The sequence below is a fragment of the Rhinatrema bivittatum genome, chromosome 5 (genome assembly GCF_901001135.1).
Source record: "Rhinatrema bivittatum chromosome 5, aRhiBiv1.1, whole genome shotgun sequence".
In the NCBI taxonomy this organism is placed as follows: domain Eukaryota; kingdom Metazoa; phylum Chordata; class Amphibia; order Gymnophiona; family Rhinatrematidae; genus Rhinatrema; species Rhinatrema bivittatum.
In genome coordinates, this window is record NC_042619.1 from 231,364,235 (window position 1) to 231,386,835 (window position 22,601).

Sequence of the window (22,601 nt, forward strand, 5' to 3'; positions counted from 1 at the left end):
GCCATCGATATAGATTTTAATAAGCTACATTTGTAATCATTATTACCTGATAATACTTTTCAGTGTCTTTGGCACATATCAGACGCCACACATGTAATATGCACACAAAGGGGGTTGAACTGGCACCCATTTCAAACTTTGAGGGGGGGTTGCCATTTGTCAAGGCTTCAGCCCTAGCCACTGTCCATTCACATATTTCATAAACACTTATAATTCAATTACATTAAATAAAATACAAGATATTTATCAAAAGTAAGTCTTTCATGCTCTCACCTCACGGTTGGATCAATAAGAAGAGCCAGGCATATTGGTTCTGAGTTACTTAAGGCTCAAATTAGAAAATAGAAATAGTAACAGAAGAAGATCTGCAGGAGGAATGCGATTGTCTGGGAAGGACTGGAGACGGGAAAGCACATTTTTGTTAAAGCAGGGTAGAAAATGGACTTGTGTAGGGAAAGTGAATTCGCAAAAATATAGGAAGAATCGCACAATTTATGGATCCTGCCAGGATCCCCATCCTGTTCCTGTGTGTGTGTGTGTATTTTTTTTTCTAAACTTGGCTAATTGTGCTTAAGCTTTTAAAATGTCCAATTTAGTTAAACATACGTTTCTAGGCTCCCTCTCAGTCAAGTGTCAAAATTTTCCCTGAGAAAGGGGACCCATTCACTTGGATCTGTAAAGAAAGGATCCTTGGTGCACACAGAAAATATGCCAAAAGTGCAATGACACAGAAAAAATGTGTGTGAACGTATTGGACATGACATGGTAACATGGTCTGGCATGGATACTCACGAAGGGACTCTGACTCTTCCAGGTTAAAGCACCATTAAGCTTTTAACCGTATGCTCCATGATATCACTGTTTATTTATTTCCTGCCTTATCTTCTTTCCAGCTTGTTGCAAGCTTCCAAGTTCTCTTTCCCTGTTGATTGTAACTTTGACTTATTCCTACCTATTGTTTATCTTTCGTTCATTTGAATTGTTACTCCAGTTATACCCTTGTTAAATGTAAACCGATCCGATATGGTTATTCACTATGAAGGTCGGTATAAAAAACTGTTAAACAAACAAATAAATAAATAAATGTACAGAAAGAGACTGAATTAGCATGAGTTTGAAACATGAGCAGTGCTTCTAACCTGATGTTAATTCAGCCCCCTTTGTATGTGTCTGTAGCAACAACTTTTTTTTTGACTATAAGGCTCCCTAGCATTTTATTATAAAAAAAAAATTTTCTCCTCACACTTTTTATATGATTTTCTTCAGGTAACAGGACGCAAAACCAAGCGGTGAACCCCGGGGAAACCTTCACTTACTTGTGGAGCATAATGGACACCGATGAGCCAACGGCTAACGACCCCCAGTGTCTGACAAGGTTGTATCACAGTGCTGTGGACATGACAAGGGATATCGCCTCTGGCTTGATTGGGCCGCTTCTGATCTGTAAGAGCATGTCTCTGAGCACAAGAGGTAACCAGGTACGGCAGCTTAATGGGATGGGTGTGGCCTGAAATCCCAGAGCATTAAATCTCACTTGTTTTCCAGCTGCTGAGCAAAGACTGCATCAGTTCTGTTAGGTCATTTAAGGTCTGATTTACTAGCCATTTTCCCTAGCGTGTAGCCAGATAGACTCAAGACCAATGGGTGTTATGCTCCCCTGCTGGCAGATGGAAACGGAGTCAGGTTTCAAAGCTGACATCACCTTAGATACACCCCTGCAGTGACCTCAGGCCTTCAATATCTCTCCATCTCCTAGCAGATGTGGACGTGCTTTCCCTATCGGGATCGCCGTACACTTTAGAAGATGAAATTTTACCTTTAAATTGGAGAAAGATTGAGCCCCACTCTCCTGTGGTGATACCTAAAGGTCCCTCCCCCAGTTGAGAATTCCTGAGGCGATTTCTGAGATCCCTCAGAGGTGTGCCTTGGTCCGGTAGCAGGTTCCCGGCATGGATTTTGCTGCTGAAGCATCTGAAAGGTAGTGGGTGCAGGAAGCGGAGTGCGACAGTGACAGCCAAAGCCCTCTCCCCCTGCAGCCGGTAAGCGCTGAGCCCAGGTAAGTAAAGAGAGAAGAGGATTCCTTCCGATTCAGAGACATTGGAGGGGCTTTGGTAAGTGTTCCTCCGGTCTCCTTGCTCAGCGCGCCGTACCATTGAAGTTTCCGATCCCGTTGAGGTAAGGGGAAGTGGGCTTCCGAATGGGTTGAGCAGCCCCCTGATGGGCTAGGCCCTGCTTCAGGATCCGTAGGCACACTGTGTGGTAAGCTGTGGCAGTAACATCTTGCGCGCGGTTTTGTGTGTCTCCATTGCCCACCATAGAGCGTCAGTATGCACAGTGCGTGCTGGCTCTGTGCACCCGCTGTGCATGTAACATCGCACATATGTGCACGCGTACGTGTGCACATACAAGCGCTCCAATGTGGCGCGCATCCATACGCGCACTCCTCCTTAGGCACAGAATTTAGGTAACGGGAGCATGAGGCGCCTCACCGCAAACCACGGAAGTGCTCAAAATCTGTGTGCAGACTATTTCAAGAGCACGCAGTTACAGTTCCTAATGGCTCTGGCAGCAAAGAAAATAAGCACCATTCCCCTTGTGCCTGCCATATTAGGGCTACAGAGTCTGATCTTGATTCTTACCTATATCAGCACTCTGAGAAGGCCCAGGGAGAGTTGGCCTCCCAGAACTTTGCTGAGCCCGGCTCCTGCCATTCAGAGGATGGGTCAGCCACGAACTTATCTGGTAGCACCCTGGATCTGAGTAATCCCGGGGCTGAGTCTGCCATGGGAGAAGGAAATTCAGTAGCTCCTTCCACAGTACCTCCTGGGCTAGGCATGGACCCGGTGGCCTTTTCTTGGGTGGAATTTTTCAAGGCCTTCAAGCCTTTGTACAGGCGCATTCTGTTTCTCCTGCCCCTGTCGGTGCCGAACCCGAGCCAGGAAGGCCTCCCTCTCTTAGCCCTATCGGCAGGCCTAGAGACATGCCTCATCTAACCAAGGGTATCCCTGGCAGGGACCCAGACACCACAGATGACTAAGGGGATCCAGTTACCTTGGAAGATAGGGAAATCCCTCCAGGCTTGGAGCCATAACTGACCATGTAACGGTTTTTCCATAGAGATGAATTGCCTGCCCTGGTTTCCCAGACCCTGAAGATGATGGGAGTTCCTGGGACAGACTCTATGACGAAACCAAAGAAGAATCCCATTCTGATGTTCCCTATGGAAAGCCTCTTGCTACTTTCCAGTACTGGAAGCCATCCAGGAGTTGATTGACCTGGAATGGGATTAAAGACAGTTTTAAAAGTGGTCAAGCATTGGAAGCTCTATACCCACTGGATCCAGCAGCGAGAGAATGCTTGCGTTTCCCTAAAGTGGACGCCCTGGTCTGCGCCATTTCGAAGCAAACAACTATACCAGTGGAGAGAGGAGCAACCTTAAAGGATGCGCATGATAGGCGGATGGATTCCATCCTTAAACAAGAGACTTAGTTTTTTGGGTACTTGTCTCAGAGTTTCATTTGAATCAGTCCATTTCATTGCCATCCCTAGATAGGCACAAGGACATGGAAGAATACCGCCTCCTCTGCCATTTAAACATCAGTAGGCTTTTGGTGCTGTATCTGGAAGTTTCAGAACCAGTGCACAAGACGGATCACTTATTTGTTCTTCACAGTGGAAGGAGACAGCGCAAACCAGCTTCGCGGGCTACCATAGCTCACTGGATCAAGGAGGTGGGCACGGGAGCCTATGTAGAGGCAGGAAAGCCATTACCCTTTCAGGTTAAAGCTGATTCCACTAGGGCTCAGGCAGTATCCTGGGCAGAAACTAGACTGCCGTCTCCCGTTGACATCTGTCAAGCAGCAACATGGTCCTCCTTACACACCTTCTTCATGCTCTGTCACCTGGACATTCAGGCCCAAGAGGACACAGCCTTTCCAAAGGCGGTGCTAACCGGACTGCAGACAGCCTCCTCCTCCAATTGGGAGTAGCTTTTGTACATCTCATTGGTCCTGAGTCCATCTGGCTACACACTAGGAAATGGAGAAATTACTTACCTGATAATTTCATTTTCCTTAGTGTAGACAGATGGACCACGGCTACTCAAGAACAATGCCAAGGAATCATCCGTGAAATGAATGTAGATTCCAATCCCTAGATCAGGGCATCTATAATCTTTTTGGGAGTCAGCATTTGTTTGGTTGAGTACAGTTATGGTTATCCATTTTTAATCAAGTTTTAATCAAGTTTTTTCGATGGTATGTCCACAATGGCTTTTGAAGAGAATACTGAAGGGCTGAGGTCACTCACCTGTATTTCAGAGATGTGACGAGCTGAGCATATCGCCACCAAGAATACTGTTTTCAGGGTTAATAAGCGCAAGGAAAGACTGCGCAGCGGCCGAAAGGAGGGCCCTGCCAAAAACTCCAAAACTAGGTTAAGATTCCACAAGGGAACTGGCCACTGTTGGGGTGGACGGAGGTGTTTTACCCCTTTTAGAAAATGGGCCATGTCCGGATGCTCTGACAGGCAGGTTCTGTTCACCTCACCTCTGAAACATGAAAGAGCCGCCACCTGGACCTTCAAGGAGTTAAAGGTCAACCATTTATTCAGGCCATCCTGTATCTAGGGTGACGTTAGCTTTGAAACCTGACTCTGTCTCCATTTGCTAGCAGAGGAGCATATAACCCATTGGTCCTGAGTCCATCTGGCTACACTAAGGAAAAGATATCTATCAGGTAAGTAATTTCTCGATTTTCATTTAATGCACAATTACGCTCTGGAATTCATTGCCAGAGGATGTGGTAAAGGCAGTTAGCATGGCTGGATATAGAAAAAGGTTTGGATAAGTTTCTGGAGGAGATGTCTATAAACTGCTATTAATCAAGTTGACTTGCAGGTAGATTATAAAAGCATTGCTCATGCAAAAAACTGCCCCATACATGAATATGTGGGCCATGGGCGGAGCATGGGTGTTCCGGGCCAGGGCCAAGATTTATGCATATAATCCCAAATTTTGGAAAGGCTCTGAGAGAGAGAGAGAGACAATGTGATACTCTATATATATATCCCACTGTAAGAAGGGCACTTTAAACTCAGAGTGGTTTGTTTTTTTTGGGGGGGGGGGGCGGTGTTACATTGTTCTGCATAGGGCGTAAGGGTCTATAGACCCTTGTAACACCGCTCCCCTCCCAAAACCCACCGAGTTGAAAGTGCCCCTCTTACAGCTGGAGTGTCATCTTGTCTGTCTTACAGAGTCTCTCTTTCTCACTCTCTCTCTCCCCCTCCCCCCATTGTCACTTGTGCGAGCATGTTATTAAAATATGTGCATAAAGGCTGTACACATATGCGCAACAGGGATATTTTAAATGATACGCGCAGATTGCACAGAATATAAAATTAAGTGTATCTCTGCTCGCATGCTAATATGCGCATTTATGGCTGCACATGCGTTCCTTTTAAAATTAGCCAGTTAGGGAATAGCCACTGGTATTACTGGCATCAGTAGCATGGGATCTATTTAATGTTTGGGTACTTGCCAGGTACTTGCAGCCTGGATTGGCCACTGTTGGAAACAGGATGCTGGGCTTGATGGACCCTTGTTCTGACCCAGCATGGCAACTTCTTATTAAAATCAACAAGGCAGAGGATTGTATAGACCCAGGGGATTTAAGATTTAAAAGCAGTCTGGTAAAGGTAGGGTTTCCAGCTGCCGCCAGGGCAGGGAAGCTGCCAGAAACCGTGCATCTCCTCTTAGAAAGAAGAGGGGTGCAAGGATCACTGGTTTTAATTCTGTGAATGTGACTCGTCTCACAGAGAAAAGCGGACCTCGAGCAGCAGACACTGTTTGCCGTTTTTGATGAAAATAGAAGCTGGCATTTTGAGGAAAATCTCAAGAAGGCAGATAAAGGTGCCTCAGCAATTAAACAGGAGGACCCATACTTATACAGCTCCCATGTCCTTCACAGTGAGTAATGCTATTCCACTGCCTTCTGATTTCTCTGTGTTTAATTTTTCTGCCTTGGTCTTTACCTGTTGAAACAGACAACAAGGTTATCGTCATACAGCATGCAGTTCACTTCTTTATTTGGGACTGCGGCGCTCAGCCACGGCACAATGCCCCCTGGTTCTGTCCTCTCTCCTGCCGGCAGGAGGCATACGACAGCAGCGCTCTTACTTGCGGCTGCCACCTCTGCTAGCTGTTATGTGATGACTGAACATGAGGATCCTTAATGTTCAGACTGTGATCTCAGCTGCAAGCTGGCAGGAGAGGCATCGAAAAGTCTCTTGCTGTTCCTAGGTGAGAAGCGGGATGGATCAGAGCTGGGTTGGGGGTGAGGCATTTTGAGGGGAAAGGGAGAGAGAAAGGCACTGGCATAGGATGGTGGGGATATAGAGGAGGAAGTGACATCACTCCTCACAAAAGCTGCTTGAAACCTCACTCCCCAAAACGACAGGCTAACTCGCTTTAAATCGCAGACGTCAGAGCCTGAAAATCCAACCAGCTGACGTAGGAAGATTATAAAACTACATTAAGGTCGACGAAACGGAAATCTGTGGACTCGAGTTTTCCTACTCAAAAGCTGACTGCAGTTCTGAGACGGAAATAGACAAAATGGCCGCGGATGAACACAGTCGATACCCCGGGAGACTCGAGACACCTCGCCTGGGATCTGATGAAACAACCAGATCTGAGCGAGAATGGTTTGCAGAGCTGAGACGTGATATTAAAGCTTATAAGCAGGAGTGATAACACTGATTACAGAAATCCGAAAGGAGATAACAGAGTTAGGATGGTGGGGATGTATACATAGGGAAGCGCATGAGAGTGGAGAGGGACAGAGAAAGGCACCGGTGTACTCTTTGGGGGGAGTGGATGGGAGGAAGAAAGAGCAGAGAGACAAAAGCACCAATGTGGGGGGAGAGGGAAAAAGCTCTAAGGGGAGGAACTGAAAGAGAGAGGCACTAGTGGGGTGAGGGAAGAGGAGAGAAAAGCATAATTGCATTTGGGGGAGAAGGAGAGAGAGAAAGGCACAAGTGTCACATATTAAAGGGACCCTATATCAGCTGATTTGCCCTGGGCCCCACACCCCTAGGGTCAGCCCTGGATTTATTTCATTGACCAGCTACCTTGAGATTATCTAGGATGATTACTCTTTGACCACCTTGTTGAGCAGTTTCCAGTTCTTGTTCATTTCAACAATATGTAGGTAGTGGATTCCAATCTCTAGGGCTCTCTCTATTCTTAAAGTAGAACTCCCACTTATAATTTTCTTGCTTACACCCTAGAGGTATCGCGAGTGCACCTCATATGGCCTTGACTAGGACCTGATTCCTATTGTGTTATCTGTAGAGTCTCCCCTCCCCCTCCTGGATAAGGAAGGAAATTGGGCAGAGCAGATGAGCCTTACGTTCCTTATCTGCCTTTGCATTCTATGTTTCTATATAATATAGCCTACCATTAGCGTGACAGAAGGCACAGGCCACTCTGCTTCTGTTTTTATTGCCCCGTCCCCCAAATATTTTGGAATATGCGGTCTTTTGTGCTCAGTAGGATAGAAAGAGGGTGCCGTGTCTCAGAATTCCTTATAGTGGAAGTTGGTAACCAAAAACCGGACAAATCCTGTCTCTCATGACCTGGCTCTTAATGGACCCTATGCGTAGACAGCAGTAAGGCTGTGGGAGTGCTAAAGAATACTTTCCCACTGATACAAGAGTACCAGGTAAGGTGTGTCATCGGTGTGTGCCGAGTCTAGCCAGAGCTGTTACATCTCAAGATCTTAGCGTTACTCCAGGAGTCGTTTCTTTCTCTTTCAGCCATAAATGGCTATGTGCCGGAATGCTCGCCATTGTTAGGATTTTGTCATGATGAAGTTGTGCAGTGGCACATCTCCAGCGTGGGTCCACTGGACGAGATAGTAACAGTGCGCCTCACCGGCCACTACTTCCAGAATAAAGAGAGGAATGAAGATACATTGAATCTCTTTCCAATGCATGGGGAAAGTGTTTCTGTAGAAATGGATAATATAGGTAAGTACCACCATTTCTTTCTCTTTATTGAATTTTACAGTTTATACGCCAAGACATTTTTTTTAGTTCATTGCATGTGATTCTAGCCACATATTCAAATCAAACTGAAAATAAGTTTGCTTTTGTTATGAGTAGGACCAAACTAAATATTTCCCCTTTGTCCCAGTTTCTGCTGGCTGTGCATGAGGCATGTGGGGGTTGGGAGATCTCACCATGGAAGTAAGTCACAGAAAGGTGCATGTGAGGGTTTGGGATTCTGGGTCTTCCTTGCAAGCACACAGCAAGGTTGTTCCTTACTCTAGGATCATTTGTCTTTACTGTTTGTTTGCAAACATCAGCATGCAACTAACTAGCTGTGCAAGCCTGGATTTTCAATTAGGCAGACTAGGCACACGCCCAAGGTCCTCTGATTTGTAGAGGGCACTGGCTGCTCCACGACAGGCGTCAGCCTCTGCAGAACAGAAGTGGATCTAGTCACTGCAGAAACGCCATGCGAGCCAGACGGAGAGAGGGGCTGCATTGCTACATTTTCAGTGGCTGTCTCCGGTGGGACTCCCCTCTCCTGTCCCCACCCATCCTCAGCTCTTTGAGATTTTCAGAGGGGGATGAAACCCTTCTCTCCCTTCATGCTTTGGAATCTTCAGAGAGTGAGGAATCCCAAACCCCACCGAGAGGTGTGAGAGCTGTAAATCTCTCACTTTTCAGGTTCCTATGGTAAGGCGATTTGCTTTACTGTAGCACAGCAGGCAATTTATTTTTCTAGATGTGGCTATTTTGTTAGTGCAAACATTTGGGAATAAAGATGCATTGGGAGCGCAGCAGCCTTTTGATGCAAGGCCAATCAGTGGGCATAGGAAGCCATCATAGTCTGACTGAGGTAGAGACTATACAATAGGGATTCACTTTAGCGACAGAGTCTAGACCAGCTTCTGTGGGTGGACTGTCTATTGAGAATTCTTTTGTCTTTAGGCTTATTCTTATCCCCAGCCTTTCTGCTGTTCTCTCTTTTTTTCTCTCTTTGTTTTTTTTCTGCTTGTAATACATAGAATGGCAGCAATAAAATTCAGTTGAGATATGTTTTCTCTATAGTTTATATCTTCATTCCTTTTAGGTATATGGCTATTGGGATCTTTGGGCTTCGCCAAGAATAATCAAAGCATGAGGGTGAGGTTCAGGGATGCAAAATGTTTAACTGAAGACGACTATGATTATAGCTTGAATGGCATAGTGGATATAGAGGTACCCTATCCAGAAGAAAATACTGTTTCTCCAAAATCTAAAGAGGATGTCAAAAAAGAAGAGGAAAATGACAATCTAGATTATAATGATGCAATGGCTGACGCACTTGGACTCCGCACATTCAGAAACAATTCAGAGTCTGAAGATGAGCAGTTTAATCTTACTGCCTTGATCATTGATGATCAGTTTGATATCAAACATGAAAATACTGTGGTGTTGAATGGCACCAGTTCAATGCCAAGCAAGGATAGACTGAATAGTACACTGGAGGCCAACAAACCTCCTGATGCTTGGAACTCAACTCAAGCTAATGAAGTTGAGATTGGCAGTCTGAATGACACTCCACCAAAGACACTGTTTAATTCTGTTAGCCCAACTGGTAACACTGGCATGGTACTCAATACAGGAAACCAAAGTGACAAAGCACAAGAAGACACTGCATTAGAACAAGATAGTGAAGAGAGAGCACAGGAAGGATTGATCATATTGTCTGGGACCAACAATGAATTTTCCAATTTTACAAAAAGGCAAGAAGATCCAGCAGAGAATATCACCAATTCAGGTTTGGTCCGACAAAAGAGAGAGCAAACTATGAAGGAGAGAGTTGCAGAGGCTATTGCACTTGTTCCAGATTTAATTATAAATTCAAAGGAAAATTTAGATGGTTACAGTAAAGCAGGGCATGATATAGTTCAAGGAGAGAAGGCAGAAATCCATTCCTTACAACTGGGCGCTGTGCTGGAAAATGAGACTGAGAAAACTTCTCAGTTGGCCTTTGGTGAAACCCCTGAACTACAGAGTAACAGCAAAGCTGATGAAAACTCTACTCTTGGATCACAACTGAGCAGTGATACAGAACTGTTGGGAAAAAAAGGACAAATTTCTTCAGGAGGGAATGTATTTCATATTTCAGGTCATTTTACACCAAATGTAAAGGTCAGCAGTGAAAGATGCAATGATTGCATAAGGAATGAGTCGCAAAAGGTTGAGATCCAAGCAAACAGAGAAGATGACTATGATGCTCCTGACCTCACAAATAGTTTGATTTCTGCTGTGGTGCTTGAGGCTGAAGGGAACATTTCAAGAAAGTTCAATTTCTCAGGATTAGAAATTCTCCAAAATAAACAAGACAATTTTAGTTTAGAACAGGCATCAGATATCTTGGTTTCACCATCTGGTGCAGTGGTGGATGAAAACATGACAAAGAGTTTATCTCTCCCAGAAAACCAGAATGATATTGAGAATAAGAAGTGGAGTTGGATTGCAGAGGAGGATAGTTATGATACTGATGATGATGAAGTAAGTGAGGACAAGCTCCTCAATCCACAAATGAGCAATGGGACACAACAACAAGAACAGTTGCCTCTCAATGAGAGTCATGGAGGCCAGTCGCAGCCAACAGGAGTTCAGAGGAATAAAGGCCAAATGATCAGGAAGAGAGTACAAGGCAAGGTCAAAGGAATGAATAACAGCACAACCACCACAGCAGGTCGCATCAAGTCACGAAAAAAGAAGAAGATGGGGAATTCAGCAGTTGCAGCATCAGACAATAAAGTAAATGATATAAGTTTAACAACTGAGCTCAATAGGACAGAATTGGAGGGGGAAATCAATGAAACCATTTCAAAGAACGAGTACAGTCAGTTATTACTTAATGAGTTCAGTAATCATACAGTGCTTTCACCAAGAGGATTTAAGCCACCAGTTGTTGTAGGCATCTCCAGAGCTGCTGAAGGGGATTATGTGGAGTACATCCCAAATGCAGATGCTGATAGTGATGATAATGACAATGAATATGATATTTATGACTATGTAGAATTTAATGAACCTTATCTTCTGGACTCTGGAGTGGACCTGAATAGTTACCTTAACCCAGACGAGATAGCTGCACGCTTCCTGCGCAGCACCAAAGGAAAGAAGAGGATGTACTATATTGCAGCGGAAGAGATCGTTTGGGACTATTCTGGACTCAAAAAAAGGTTTGGCTGTGTTTCCTCTCTTTTACCCTATGCTATAGTCCTATATCTTTGACTGTGTGGAAAGGTCCTTGTGCTTCATGCAGCCTATAAAGGAAGATACCCTGTTTTCTGAGGGATGGTGGGAAGGCAATTTTGCAGACTCCTCATTACTCTGTTGGCATAAGATAACATATTTCTCTCAACATACAATTATAAGTGCCGTTATTTCTTTTGTTTTTGAAGTCACTTTGAAACCAGTGGCTCAAAACAACCCTCACAGGTGAATTTTCAAAGGAGTTACGCATGTAAATGTAAAATGCTACCATAGCAATTTTCAAAAGCCATTTACACCTGTAAAGTGCACTTGAGTAAATCCTGTGGGCAATTCAATGGCATATTGTAGCAATTTTCAAAAGTCCACTTACTCAAGTAAATGCATTTACACATGTAAAACCCAGTTTTAAGCGTGTAAATGCTTTTGAAAATTAGGCCCTTAGGAAGCTCATGTAGGTCTAGTTGTCAGGATATCCATAATGAATATTGATGAACTGTATTTGCATACAGTTGGCTTAAGAACCCAGATTCATTTGCATACTTTGGTTACCCTAAAGTCTTGGACCTGGTTGAGGGTCACAGAGTGTGTTGGGGGAGAACCACTGCTTTTAGCAAAAAGTGTTGGTACAAGTATGTAACTGGTTAAGGAGATGACCTTAATGTAGCATGTCAGTTAAAACAAAGCCAACAGAGGAGTAAGTGGGTTCCTGTAGGGTGGGTGCCCAGTACCTTTGTACCAGCTCTCACAACACACACACACACACACACACACACACAATCTTGTTAAAAGGAAAAAAAAACCCTGCCTATACCCTGCCCATGCCTCTCCTGAACACAGGTAGAGTTACGCACGTACTTGGCTTCTGAGTGTAAGTTTAGTCAAGCATCGGGCAGGCAGATTGAAATCTGAATCCTTCCAATGTTTCCTTCCTATGTTTCCTTCCAATGTTCCCAAGCATGTTAGCAGCTCTTTAAATGTATGCAACACAGGGGCTCCTCTCCGAACAACTTTGAGTCTTCCATGTACTCCTTTTCTTCATAGCACCGTCAGGCACGATAGAGTTAGCAGTGATACAAGCGGCAATCTGTTCAAGAAAGTGGTATTTCGGAGTTACCAGGATGGCACCTTTCAAAGACCCAGCGTCCAGGGGGAGTATGAAGAGCACCTGGGTGTCCTTGGACCTGTCATCCGAGCTGAGGTTGAGGATGTCATACAGGCAAGTCAGTAGTGTGCTGGGAACAAAAGTTATTCCTAGTCCTATAGTTGAATATTCAATCTGTCTAGAGTGCTGTGCAATTTGATAAATAAGAGATGCACCAGGGAGAATATTTCCAAGTCTCGTTCATTTTGTTGGACAGAGATAAAGTAGTGAATATTTTTTTTACAGATGCAAGCTTTTAGTTCTAGTAAACGCCATTCCTCAGGTAATGCATATATAGAAATTGCATTCTTGCTGTAAAAATAAATGCAAGCACTGATTTCCTGCGAGTTCCTGTTCACCGTGGTCATGAATTTCCTTTCATAAGTAGGACACGATCATTTTGTAAAGTCCTTGGGAGATTGATACATAAAATTCTGCTCACCACACCTTTTTTTTGTGATCAAGGTTTTTCCTATTATTTTCGAAGGTTCATTTCAAAAATCTGGCCTCCAGACCATACTCCCTTCATGCCCATGGAGTTTCCTATGAGAAATCTTCAGAGGGAGCCAGCTATGATGACAATTCCCCAGACTGGCTGAGAAAGGATGACGCAGTGGATCCAGGTGGCACATACACCTACATATGGTACGCAAACAGGCGCTCAGGACCAGAACAGAGTGGGCCCGCCTGTAAGACCTGGGCCTATTATTCTGCTGTTAACCCAGTAAGTAATCCCTTTGGTGGAGCATGAGAAAAAAACTGTTCTAGGTACATAATTCCCTTGAATTATTCCCACTGTTCAAAGTGGTGGCTTTTATTTTTTACATCAGAGGGGGCTACTCAGACTGCTTAGGTACACTGTAACCTGACTAACATTCACCTCTATAATAAGCAGTAATTTTTTAACATTTTCTCCTACCTTGCCAAATAATGCGCAGTAGGTTCCTGCCCCAAATAGCCTACAAATCTAAGTGGTTTTGGAGGCAACAGGAGATAGTGACTTGCCCAAGGTCGCAAGAAGTAACAGTGGGGGAGGTGGGATTTGAACCCTGGTTCTCCGCCCAGTGCTACTAAGCCTCTCCTCTCTAGAAAGGGCTAAGGTGACGTACGCAGGCCCACAGGGTATCCAAAACCCAGAGGGGCAGATTTTTAAAAAGTACGCTCGCGCGTACTTTTGTTCGCGCGACCGGCGCAAACAAAAGTACGCCGGATTTTAATCGCGAGTAGCCGTGCGTATCTTTTAAAATCCGGGGTCGGCGTGCGCAAGGCTGCACTAAATCGGCAGCCTGCGCGCACCGAGACACGCAGCCTGCCTCCGTTCCCTCCGAGGCCGCTCCGAAATCGGAGCGGCCTCGGAGGGAACTTTCCTTCCGCCTCCCCCCACCTTCCCCTCTCTAACCCACCCCCTGGCTCTAACTAATTCCCCACCTACCTTTATTCCAAAAGTTACGCCTGCCCGAGGCAGGCGTAACTTGCGCACGCTGGGCTGGCTGCTGGCGCGCCATGTTCTGGTCCAGGGGCTGGTCCAGAGGCCACGGCCCCGGGCCGGAACCACGCCCGCGGCCTCACCCCCGGAACGCCCCCGGTGATGCGCTGGCCACGACACGCCCCCTGACACGCCAACACGCCTCCTCAGGAAAGCCCCGGGACTTACATGCGTCCTGGGGCTTGTACACGCCACCGAGTCTATTCAACATAGGCTCGGTGCACATAGGGGGAACTTAGGGCAGGTTTTCGGAGGGGGGGGGGGGGTACGCGTGTATCTTACGCGCGAACCCCTTTAAAAATCTGCCCCAGTAGCTTTTGGACACTCACCTAGTCTTCAGTTTGTTAACTGCATAAGGATAAAGGGCATTAATGGATGTGGTGATCCAAAAAACAGGTGCTCAAGCCACTCCCCAGGACTTATCCAATCAGTCTGGATTTCAGGATACCCACAGTGGATATGCATGAGAAGATGGATGTTCAAAAGATGTGTCCAGCTAACTTTGGGAGTGAGCCAGAAAAATCTTAAGGATTAAAATTCCCCTCCCCCCAATTCCAGTCAGCTGAATATCTGGATAAAGTTACCCAAATAACTTTATATGGATAAATTTATCGCTCGCCGACTTACTAAGCATGGACCTTGAGATAATTTTGCATGCACCATATGCAGATAAGCCTCATGCATGTTCCTTATGGACTGTAAATCAGACTGGCTGGGGTGGATCCTGATGACTAGGTTCAAATCTAATGCGCCATGGACAGGATTTGTTGGGATAGAAATGGAGAAGAAGGCTGAGCCAGCTAAATGTAGGTCGTCGTCGTCTTTTCTTTCTGGAAGCTCTGCGACTATGCCGTTATGGGTTGCTCTGTTGCTGTCTTGTAGGAGAAAGATATTCACTCAGGCTTGATAGGCCCATTGGTGATCTGTAGAAGTGAAGCACCCGACAAGGATAACTACAGGCCACAAGATGTCCGGGAGTTTACTTTGCTGTTTATGACCTTTGATGAATCAAAAAGCTGGTACTTTGAGAAAAGTTCCAAAAAGACCTGCACAGAGACTTCCAGGCCACCCTCAGATGGACCTACTTGCTATAAATTTCATGGTAATGTACTTTATCTGAATGTAGACAAAATGTACATCTTTTTGAAGGAAATTAAAAAAATAAAGATTTACCTGGGAAGAGGGATGTCTGATAGTTGTCTGGGTGAAGGCAGGGTGAAGTTAGAGGAGGCAGCAATGTGCACTTTGCATTTTCAAAACTACCTGCCTTCCTTTTGCAGGGAAAAATGTTAGGTGCAGATCTCTGCAGGTATTCTTGCCCTATGCAATTTTCAAAGGGAATGTGTGCATATAGACTTTTTTCCTTTGTGAAATGATGCAAAGTCTATGGGTAAAAGTGCATGCAGAGACTTTCAACTACTCACATGGAGTTGAAAATTATCATTATAAGGGGTAATTTTAAAACTGACCTCATTTGCACAAAGTCAGTGGGCAATTTAAGTTCATTTTCAAATCACTTTTCCTTTGAAAATTATCCCCCATACATTTACACTTGCTAATTTGTACTGGAGGGAAAAAAATGCACATGCTGCTAAAAATGCAAAAGTATTCACATACATGTAAATGTGTCTCCCATCCCTGCCTCCTCCCCCACCCCACAAACAGCTACACCTGCTATTGGGTGCCTGGGAAAATGTAAGGGCACATTTTTGCGTGCAAGTGCAAATCCTTCCCCACCCCTGTTCCTGCTCAGTCCACGTAACTTGCATGGATGCAGGACATACATGAGGCCAATGTTCAAAAGAACCCAAAACAGATAACTTATCCAGCTCAGTTTAGCCAAATAAGTTCTGCTGAATATCCCCAAATAAAATTATCCAGATAAATTTGAATCTGTGAATACTGCTAGTTAGGTTTTAAAGTTTTTTTGGCTAAAGGTATACTGGATATCTTTTAGGCTGAGCCAGCTATATTCACATAAATACTCCCCTCCCCACCAAAAGGATTAGATAGAAGAGTTTAGGCACAGCTGATTAATGCAGTGGAACCTCCATGTGTTCTGCTTTTCTTGTTGGGCTTCCGAACCTTTTATAGGCAGAAAGTCAGGAAGCAGCTTCTTTCTGCATGGGCTCAGCGGGGTATAATGTAGGGAGTTAAAAATAATAATGCAATAACTACTGTAAAACAACACAAAAGTTGTTTTTTGCTTCAGAGAGCACATAATGCCACTTAGTCAGTGCTTTTATTTTTATAAGAATAATTCTGTATTTCACTTTTACATAGTTTTTCTTTGCTGTTTGCTTGGGGTAATTATGAAATTCCTTTTGAGCATAAGAATTGTTCCCTCCCCCAAATCTTCACAGTTAATTGATTATGCTGCTGCTATACAAGTAAAGACAGTGGTGCTTTTGAATTTATCGTAAATGAAGATGGGACATAAAAAATCTTTGCAGGCTGTGATTATCTTTTAAAGGGACCAGCGACAACGATGGTGTAGTCTACGAGCTTCCAAGGGCGACCACCCGAGGCCCTTCTTCATATCTGTGTGGTCTCAAAAGCGACTCTGCTGGCTCTTTTTCTCTGGGTCCTTTTGTAAAGTCTCACAAGTTAAGGAGACTCCATTTTTCTTCTCCAATTATGGCTCATAGAGCTCTGTCCTGCAGACTGATGGTCATCACAGTTAATGGCGAGCAGTAGTTCCAGTTCAGATTTCTTAAATTAGCACAAAATCCCCCTTTTCCTTGCCCCCGCACTATTTACTCGTCAAGGAAATTCTTGTCTTTTTTTTATCTAGAGTGTGGTTGAAACTTGTTTTTCCGTCTCTCTTGAAATCACTTCTCTCTCTCTCTCTTCCATGGCCTGATCTTTCATTTCAGCCATCAATGGCATCACCTACAACTTGCCAGGTTTGAAGATGTACGAGAATGAGCTGGTCCGGTGGCATCTGCTGAACATGGGCGGACCAAAGGATATTCCCGTAATTAATTTCCACGGTCAGACCTTCACCGAGAAGCAGAGCCAGAAGTCACAGCATGGCGTCTACTCCCTCCTTCCCGGTAACAGAAACTTACTCTCTGAATGGAACTGCAAAGGAAAGAAAAACGTCGCATTTAAGTATAATATGTGTGGGGCAGCTTTTTCAAGTGGCTCCCTTTTCTAGATTAAAGGGACGCCACTGTGGGTTTGTCAAATGGAGATGGCTGAAATTTGCTTACAAATGTGGTACAGAGAGAGGGAAGAAAGTTGTAAAAAAGCAAAGGTTAGATTAGAATAAAAGAGCTGCTGGGCATGCTGTGGATGAGATTATAGTTGGAAGGATAGAACGGTCAAAGTGTTTTGTAAAAGATGAGTGCTGCAGTCCCCAGTGGCAAAAGTGGCAATGGCTCTTTAAAAGTGGCTTTTGCGTGGGAAATATTAGCCAGCATTTAAAAATAGGAGAAGGATCCTAAAATCTTGCATGGGGTGTGTGTGTGTGAGTGTGGTGTTATCTAATAGGGACCCTGATGTAATAAGGTGTAATCGGCTGTGCACACATGTTTAATACACGGTTGTATGCACATTTTTGTGTGTACAACTGTGCTCCAGCTTTAACAAGGAGTTTAGTGCACATTTTTTATGTGTGCACAAATGTGAGCAAAACTGTGCACACAAAGCAGCACTCTTCCCTGTTAATCCTGTGTTGATCAAGACATTAGCTATGACTCCCCATTGCAGAGAAGTGTGTAGGCCCAACTCATGTTTTCTGGAAATTTAAGTCCTGATCATAGATAGGGAGTTCATAATGTGGGTGTACCGTACTTGGGATTTTTGTACAAATCATGTTTTCTGTGCATAAAATATAAATTCTGTTTTATGCACAGAGAGCAGGTTTTGTGCACAAATGGAGGTCAGTATTCAAAGCTGTATTCAAAGTAACTTGGCTGGATATAGGGGTAGATTTTCTAAAAGTGCGCCCGCGTGTACTTTTGTTCGCGCACCAGGCGCAAACAAAAGTACGCCGGATTTTATAAGATACGCGCGTAGCCACGCGTATCTTATAAAATCCAGGGTCGGTGCGCACAAGGGGGTGCACATTTGTGCAACTTGCACGCGCCGAGCCCTGCGCGCGCTGCCCGTTCCCTCGGAAGCCGCTCCGAAATCGGAGGCCCAACTTATGTTCCCTCCGAGGCCGCTCTGAAATCGGAGCGGTCTCGGAGGCAACTTTCCTTCGGCCTCCTCCCACCTTCCCCTCCCTTCCTCTACCTAACCCACCCCCCCAGCTCTATCTACACACCCCCCCTACCTTTGTCGACAAAGTTACGCCTGCCAGCAGGCTGCTGGCGCACCATCACCCGACCTGGGGGCTGTTCCGGAGGTCTCGGCCGCTCCCCCGGAACACCCCCGGGCCACGCCCCCCGGAACGCCCCGAATGTCGTGCCGCCCCCCCAACACGCCCCCTAGCGAAGCCCCGGGGCTTGCGCGTGCCGAGCCTATGCAAAATAGGCTCGGCACGCGCAGGGAGGTTTTAAAAGGGTTACGCGCATAACTTATGCGCGTAACCCTTTTAAAACTTACCCCATAATGTTTACGTTTAGACATGCTCTATGGCACATCTAGCTTAGCTAGTTAATTTATGTGGCTAAGACCAAATATCGCTAGTTTTATGGCCAACTCGCTCTGCCCCGATCCGCCCACTACGTGTCCACAAGTTATGCGATTAACTTTTTAGCAGTATAAGTGATTTCTGCTGCTAAGTGACTGCCGCTGAACTTCGGTGCATATTCAGCAATTGCTACTTAAGCCATATAAATTACACCTATCCATCTAAATAGCACTGAATGTGCTTTGAATACTGACCTCATGATGTTTTATGCACGCAGAACACAATTTGTAAATATAACATGTTTTCTATGCAGTAAACATGGCGGTCCATTTTCAGCCAGTCCGGATAGCAAAGTTAGCCAGACAAACTTACCTGCAACTTTGGAGGTATATTTCATAGTGAAGCCGTACTGTCGAACGTAGCTGGATATCTTAAAGTTAGGTAGCCAAACGTAGCTGTTTGGCCTGACCAGACTTTGCCAGACTCTGAGGAGTTAGCTGGCTGAATATCGGTTAATTTAGCCAACTAACTCAACTCCTCTCATTTATGCCCCTAACTTAGGGGGTCATTTATCAAAGTGCTATATAGCGTTTTCGCATGCGTTAAGGTGTTTTCGCATGCAAAAAATGCCATTAACGCATGCAAAAGCACCATAACGTTTGGTGCGATGCAAATGAGAAAAAGGGGAGGATATACTGGGCAGGAATTTTGGTCAAGTGGGCTGGGCTCACAGTGTTGCGAAGCCGTATCGCACGGCTTTAACGCAAATTTTAACTACACCTTTGTCATTTGCGTTTTGAAGCTCCTGGAGAGCCAGCCAAGCTAATATGACCCTCCTGGATGGAGAGAGAGAGAGAGAGAGAGCCTAGTCATAATGCCCTCACACTAGATTGGTATTTATATCACATTCAAAGTGAGATGAATGAACAGAACAGTGCTCTCTTGTGAAGATTTGATGACCTTCGGAGTGAGAAAACTCATCCAAAGATGAGATTTGTGCAATGTTCTCTCAACCTAGCTTGATGTTACCCAGGTAGAGAGTCCATCAAGCTAGGTTGAGAGAACATTGCACAACTCTCATCTTTGGTTGAGTTTCCTCACTCCGTAGGTCATCAAATCTTCACAAGAGACCACTGATCTGTTCGTACGTCTCACTTTGAATGTCAAAGTGGCCCCTAACCCCTACACTAATACCTAAACCTCACCTTGAGTGACTTGGTGGGCCTCCTATAGAGATATAAATACTAATCTAGTTAGAGCGTTATGGCCAGTCTCTCTCTCTCTCCTTGGTCCTCCCCTTTTCCTATCGCATGCGATATTTAGTGCATTTTGTTAAATCTAGGCCTTAGCTGGCTAATTTATTAGCCAGATAAATGCCCAAATATTCATGTAGCTGGCTACCTTTTGAGTTAGCCGGCTAAATGCTTCTGAATATGTACCTCGAGGTTTTCATGTGCTTAATTTATGTTTCAGCAAGCTAAGCATATCATTCCGTGCGCATTTCAGATTAGCAGTTTCGTATTCTTTTTTAACTCCCCATGCATTGCTTACTATATTCAGAGTTATCTTTTTTTTTTTTTTTTTTTAGCACATGAGTAAAGAAATTGTGCATATTTTTACTGAAATCTTATTAAATCCAGGCCAGAGTCAGAGTAGGTTTGCTTCAGCTACATTTCCTATTTTTCTCCAAGAGTTAGAGAGCTTTTAAAGTGTCAGAATTGCTCTCATTAGAAGTAGCGGGAGCTGCACGAGGGTGGCAGTGTTATGACTTGGAATTAGAACAGGAATACATATATTGGAATGTAAAGGTGTGTCTACATTTGGCTGAGTCATCCTTTGTGAGCATGATTGTGAGCTGCTGGAGGGCATAATCAGTGTGCTAGACTGCAGCTCCCCCTGCACCATTCTGAATATCTTTTTAGGACCTTGGAGATTTTCTTTTATTTTTTTTTTTCCGTGACTATCTCCCGAGTATCTGCTTTTGTGATACTTGCCATTAAGGCTTTTTCACTAATTGTCCTCCAGAGGGCAAAAGCGTTCTACAGCTTTCACAGATCCCTACACTAACTCATGGTTTTAGTAGCCAGTAATGTGTTCAAGGTACATTTTTTTTAACAATTTTTTTTTTTTTTTTTTGGCCTGGCAGAATGTGCCTGCTCCTTTGGGGTTCCATTGGATGCAGCCTCTACTGAGGGCTGTGCTTCCACGAATGTTCATTTTGCAACTTCCCAATGGCATTCCCCACCCCCTCCTGTTTTTCTTTCCCTCTTCCACCTCAGCTCAGTCATCACAATGAAAGCCCTTAGACAGGGGCCACAAACTGAGGCTCCCTCTGGAATCCAGCTAACGTGGGCCCTGTGTCTGGCCTGTAGGTGTTGCCGTTGTGCGATAGTGGAGACGGTCTCCTCCTCCCAGGGCTGCAGCATCCCCAGCACAGGAAGCAGAAGCCTGGTCTCGGGAATCAAATCCCGGTTTCCGCATCCCTAGCACTGCCACTAAGCCACCAGGCCAGCTCTTGGTGTATACTTATAAATTTAGAGAGGTCTATATTCAGCTGCTGTGTGGCTCTGCTAGTTAGCTGGATAAACTTATTGGGCTAACTATTACTGCATATTCAGTGGTGCAGCCGCACTGCTCAATATTCCTGGATATCCTAAAGTTAGCTGGATAAGTTTATGTGGCTATCTTTATATGGACCGACCAGAGTTAGCTAGATAAGTTATCCAGCTAACTCTGCTCCTCTCTGGACTGCCTCTGGAACACCCTGACTTATCCAGCCAAATTCTAGCTGGATAAATAGTTATCCGATTAGAATATAGCCGATTAAGTGCCAACTTTTCATTTAGCCAGATAATTTCTTAGTTATCCAGATAAATGCGGACCTCAGAATAACCTCTATTGCCACCTTAATTCTATCTAACCTTCAGGGCAGTTACATTGTAAACAGTTCTGAATTAATTTTCCTGCAGGCAGTTTGGAAAGCATTTCATATAAGCACATATTTAGAAATGAACTTGAAACTCAATGATGTAATTTGTGTGAAAGCTTAATTAGAATTGTGTTATAATTACTGCAATTGTAAAGTAGTATAATTATGTTCTACCCTGCACTCCTATCCTATGCAATATATCTAGAGATTTTGTTAGTTATTTGCTCTGATATGCATATTGAACACCCCCCCAAAAAACCGAGCATGAATGAGCAGGAGACCAAAATGATCTCCTGCTCCTGGAACGGCTCCCCCATGAGGAAAGGCTAAAGAGGTTAGGGCTGTTCAGCTTTGAGAAGAGACGGTCAAGGGGGAGATGAGGAGGTCTACAAAATCATGAAAGTTCTTGAATGGGTAAATGTGAAATGGTTATTTACTCTTTCGGATAATACAAGGACTAGGGGGCACTCCATGAAGTTAGCAAGTAGCACGTTTAAAAGAAATTGAAAAAAAAATGTTTTCACTCAATGCACAATTAAGCTCTGGAATTCATTGCCAGAGAATGTGGTTAAGGTAGTTAGTGTAGCTGGGTTTAAAAAAGGTTTGGATAAGTTCCTGAAGGAGAAGTCTATAAACTGATGTTAATCAATAGAGAATAGCCACTGCTTGTTGCCAGCATTAGTAGCATGGGATCTGTTTAATGTTTGGGTATTTGCCAAGTACTTGTGACTTGGATTGGCCACTGTTGGAAACAGGATGCTGGGCTTGATGGACCCTTGGTCTGAGCTAGTATGGCATGTTCTTATGTTCTTATGATACAAGGTGAGAAGAAAGCAAATGAGTGATAAAAATATATAATTCATTACCCGAGTACAGTAATGCTGCAGATTCAGACAGGATGCTGGGTTTGGATACAGTCAGCCCAATTAATGAGGTTCTTTATTTTTTTGTGGTTTTTTTAAATTCTCTTTCAAGGTTCATTCGCTACAATTGAAATGACACCGTCAAAAGCTGGTTTGTGGCTCCTAGACTGTGAACTGGGAGAGTATCAGCAAGCAGGGATGCAGGCAAAATTTCTTGTCATAGACCAACGTAAGTATGTTTTTATCACCAGTTCTACTTATTTCATTGTAGCATGCAAAAGCTTAAAGGGGACCCAGCTCTTAAATTGCTGGGTTTGTTC

The 22,601-nt window shown here is 44.5% G+C and overlaps 1 protein-coding gene across 1 annotated transcript in view; it reads left to right on the forward strand.

Annotated features, from left to right (window-relative positions):
- The window catches only part of F5 (coagulation factor V), a 145,242-nt gene that overhangs the window by 55,102 nt on the left and 67,539 nt on the right, over positions 1 to 22,601 (forward strand). The window contains exons 10-18 of the mRNA XM_029603432.1: positions 1,267 to 1,478; positions 5,815 to 5,965; positions 7,816 to 8,028; positions 9,140 to 11,246; positions 12,322 to 12,496; positions 12,909 to 13,145; positions 14,790 to 15,009; positions 16,784 to 16,963; positions 22,394 to 22,510. Of these exons, the coding sequence (XP_029459292.1) occupies positions 1,267 to 1,478; positions 5,815 to 5,965; positions 7,816 to 8,028; positions 9,140 to 11,246; positions 12,322 to 12,496; positions 12,909 to 13,145; positions 14,790 to 15,009; positions 16,784 to 16,963; positions 22,394 to 22,510 (3,612 nt within the window). The remainder of the gene's footprint in view (positions 1 to 1,266; positions 1,479 to 5,814; positions 5,966 to 7,815; positions 8,029 to 9,139; positions 11,247 to 12,321; positions 12,497 to 12,908; positions 13,146 to 14,789; positions 15,010 to 16,783; positions 16,964 to 22,393; positions 22,511 to 22,601) is intronic.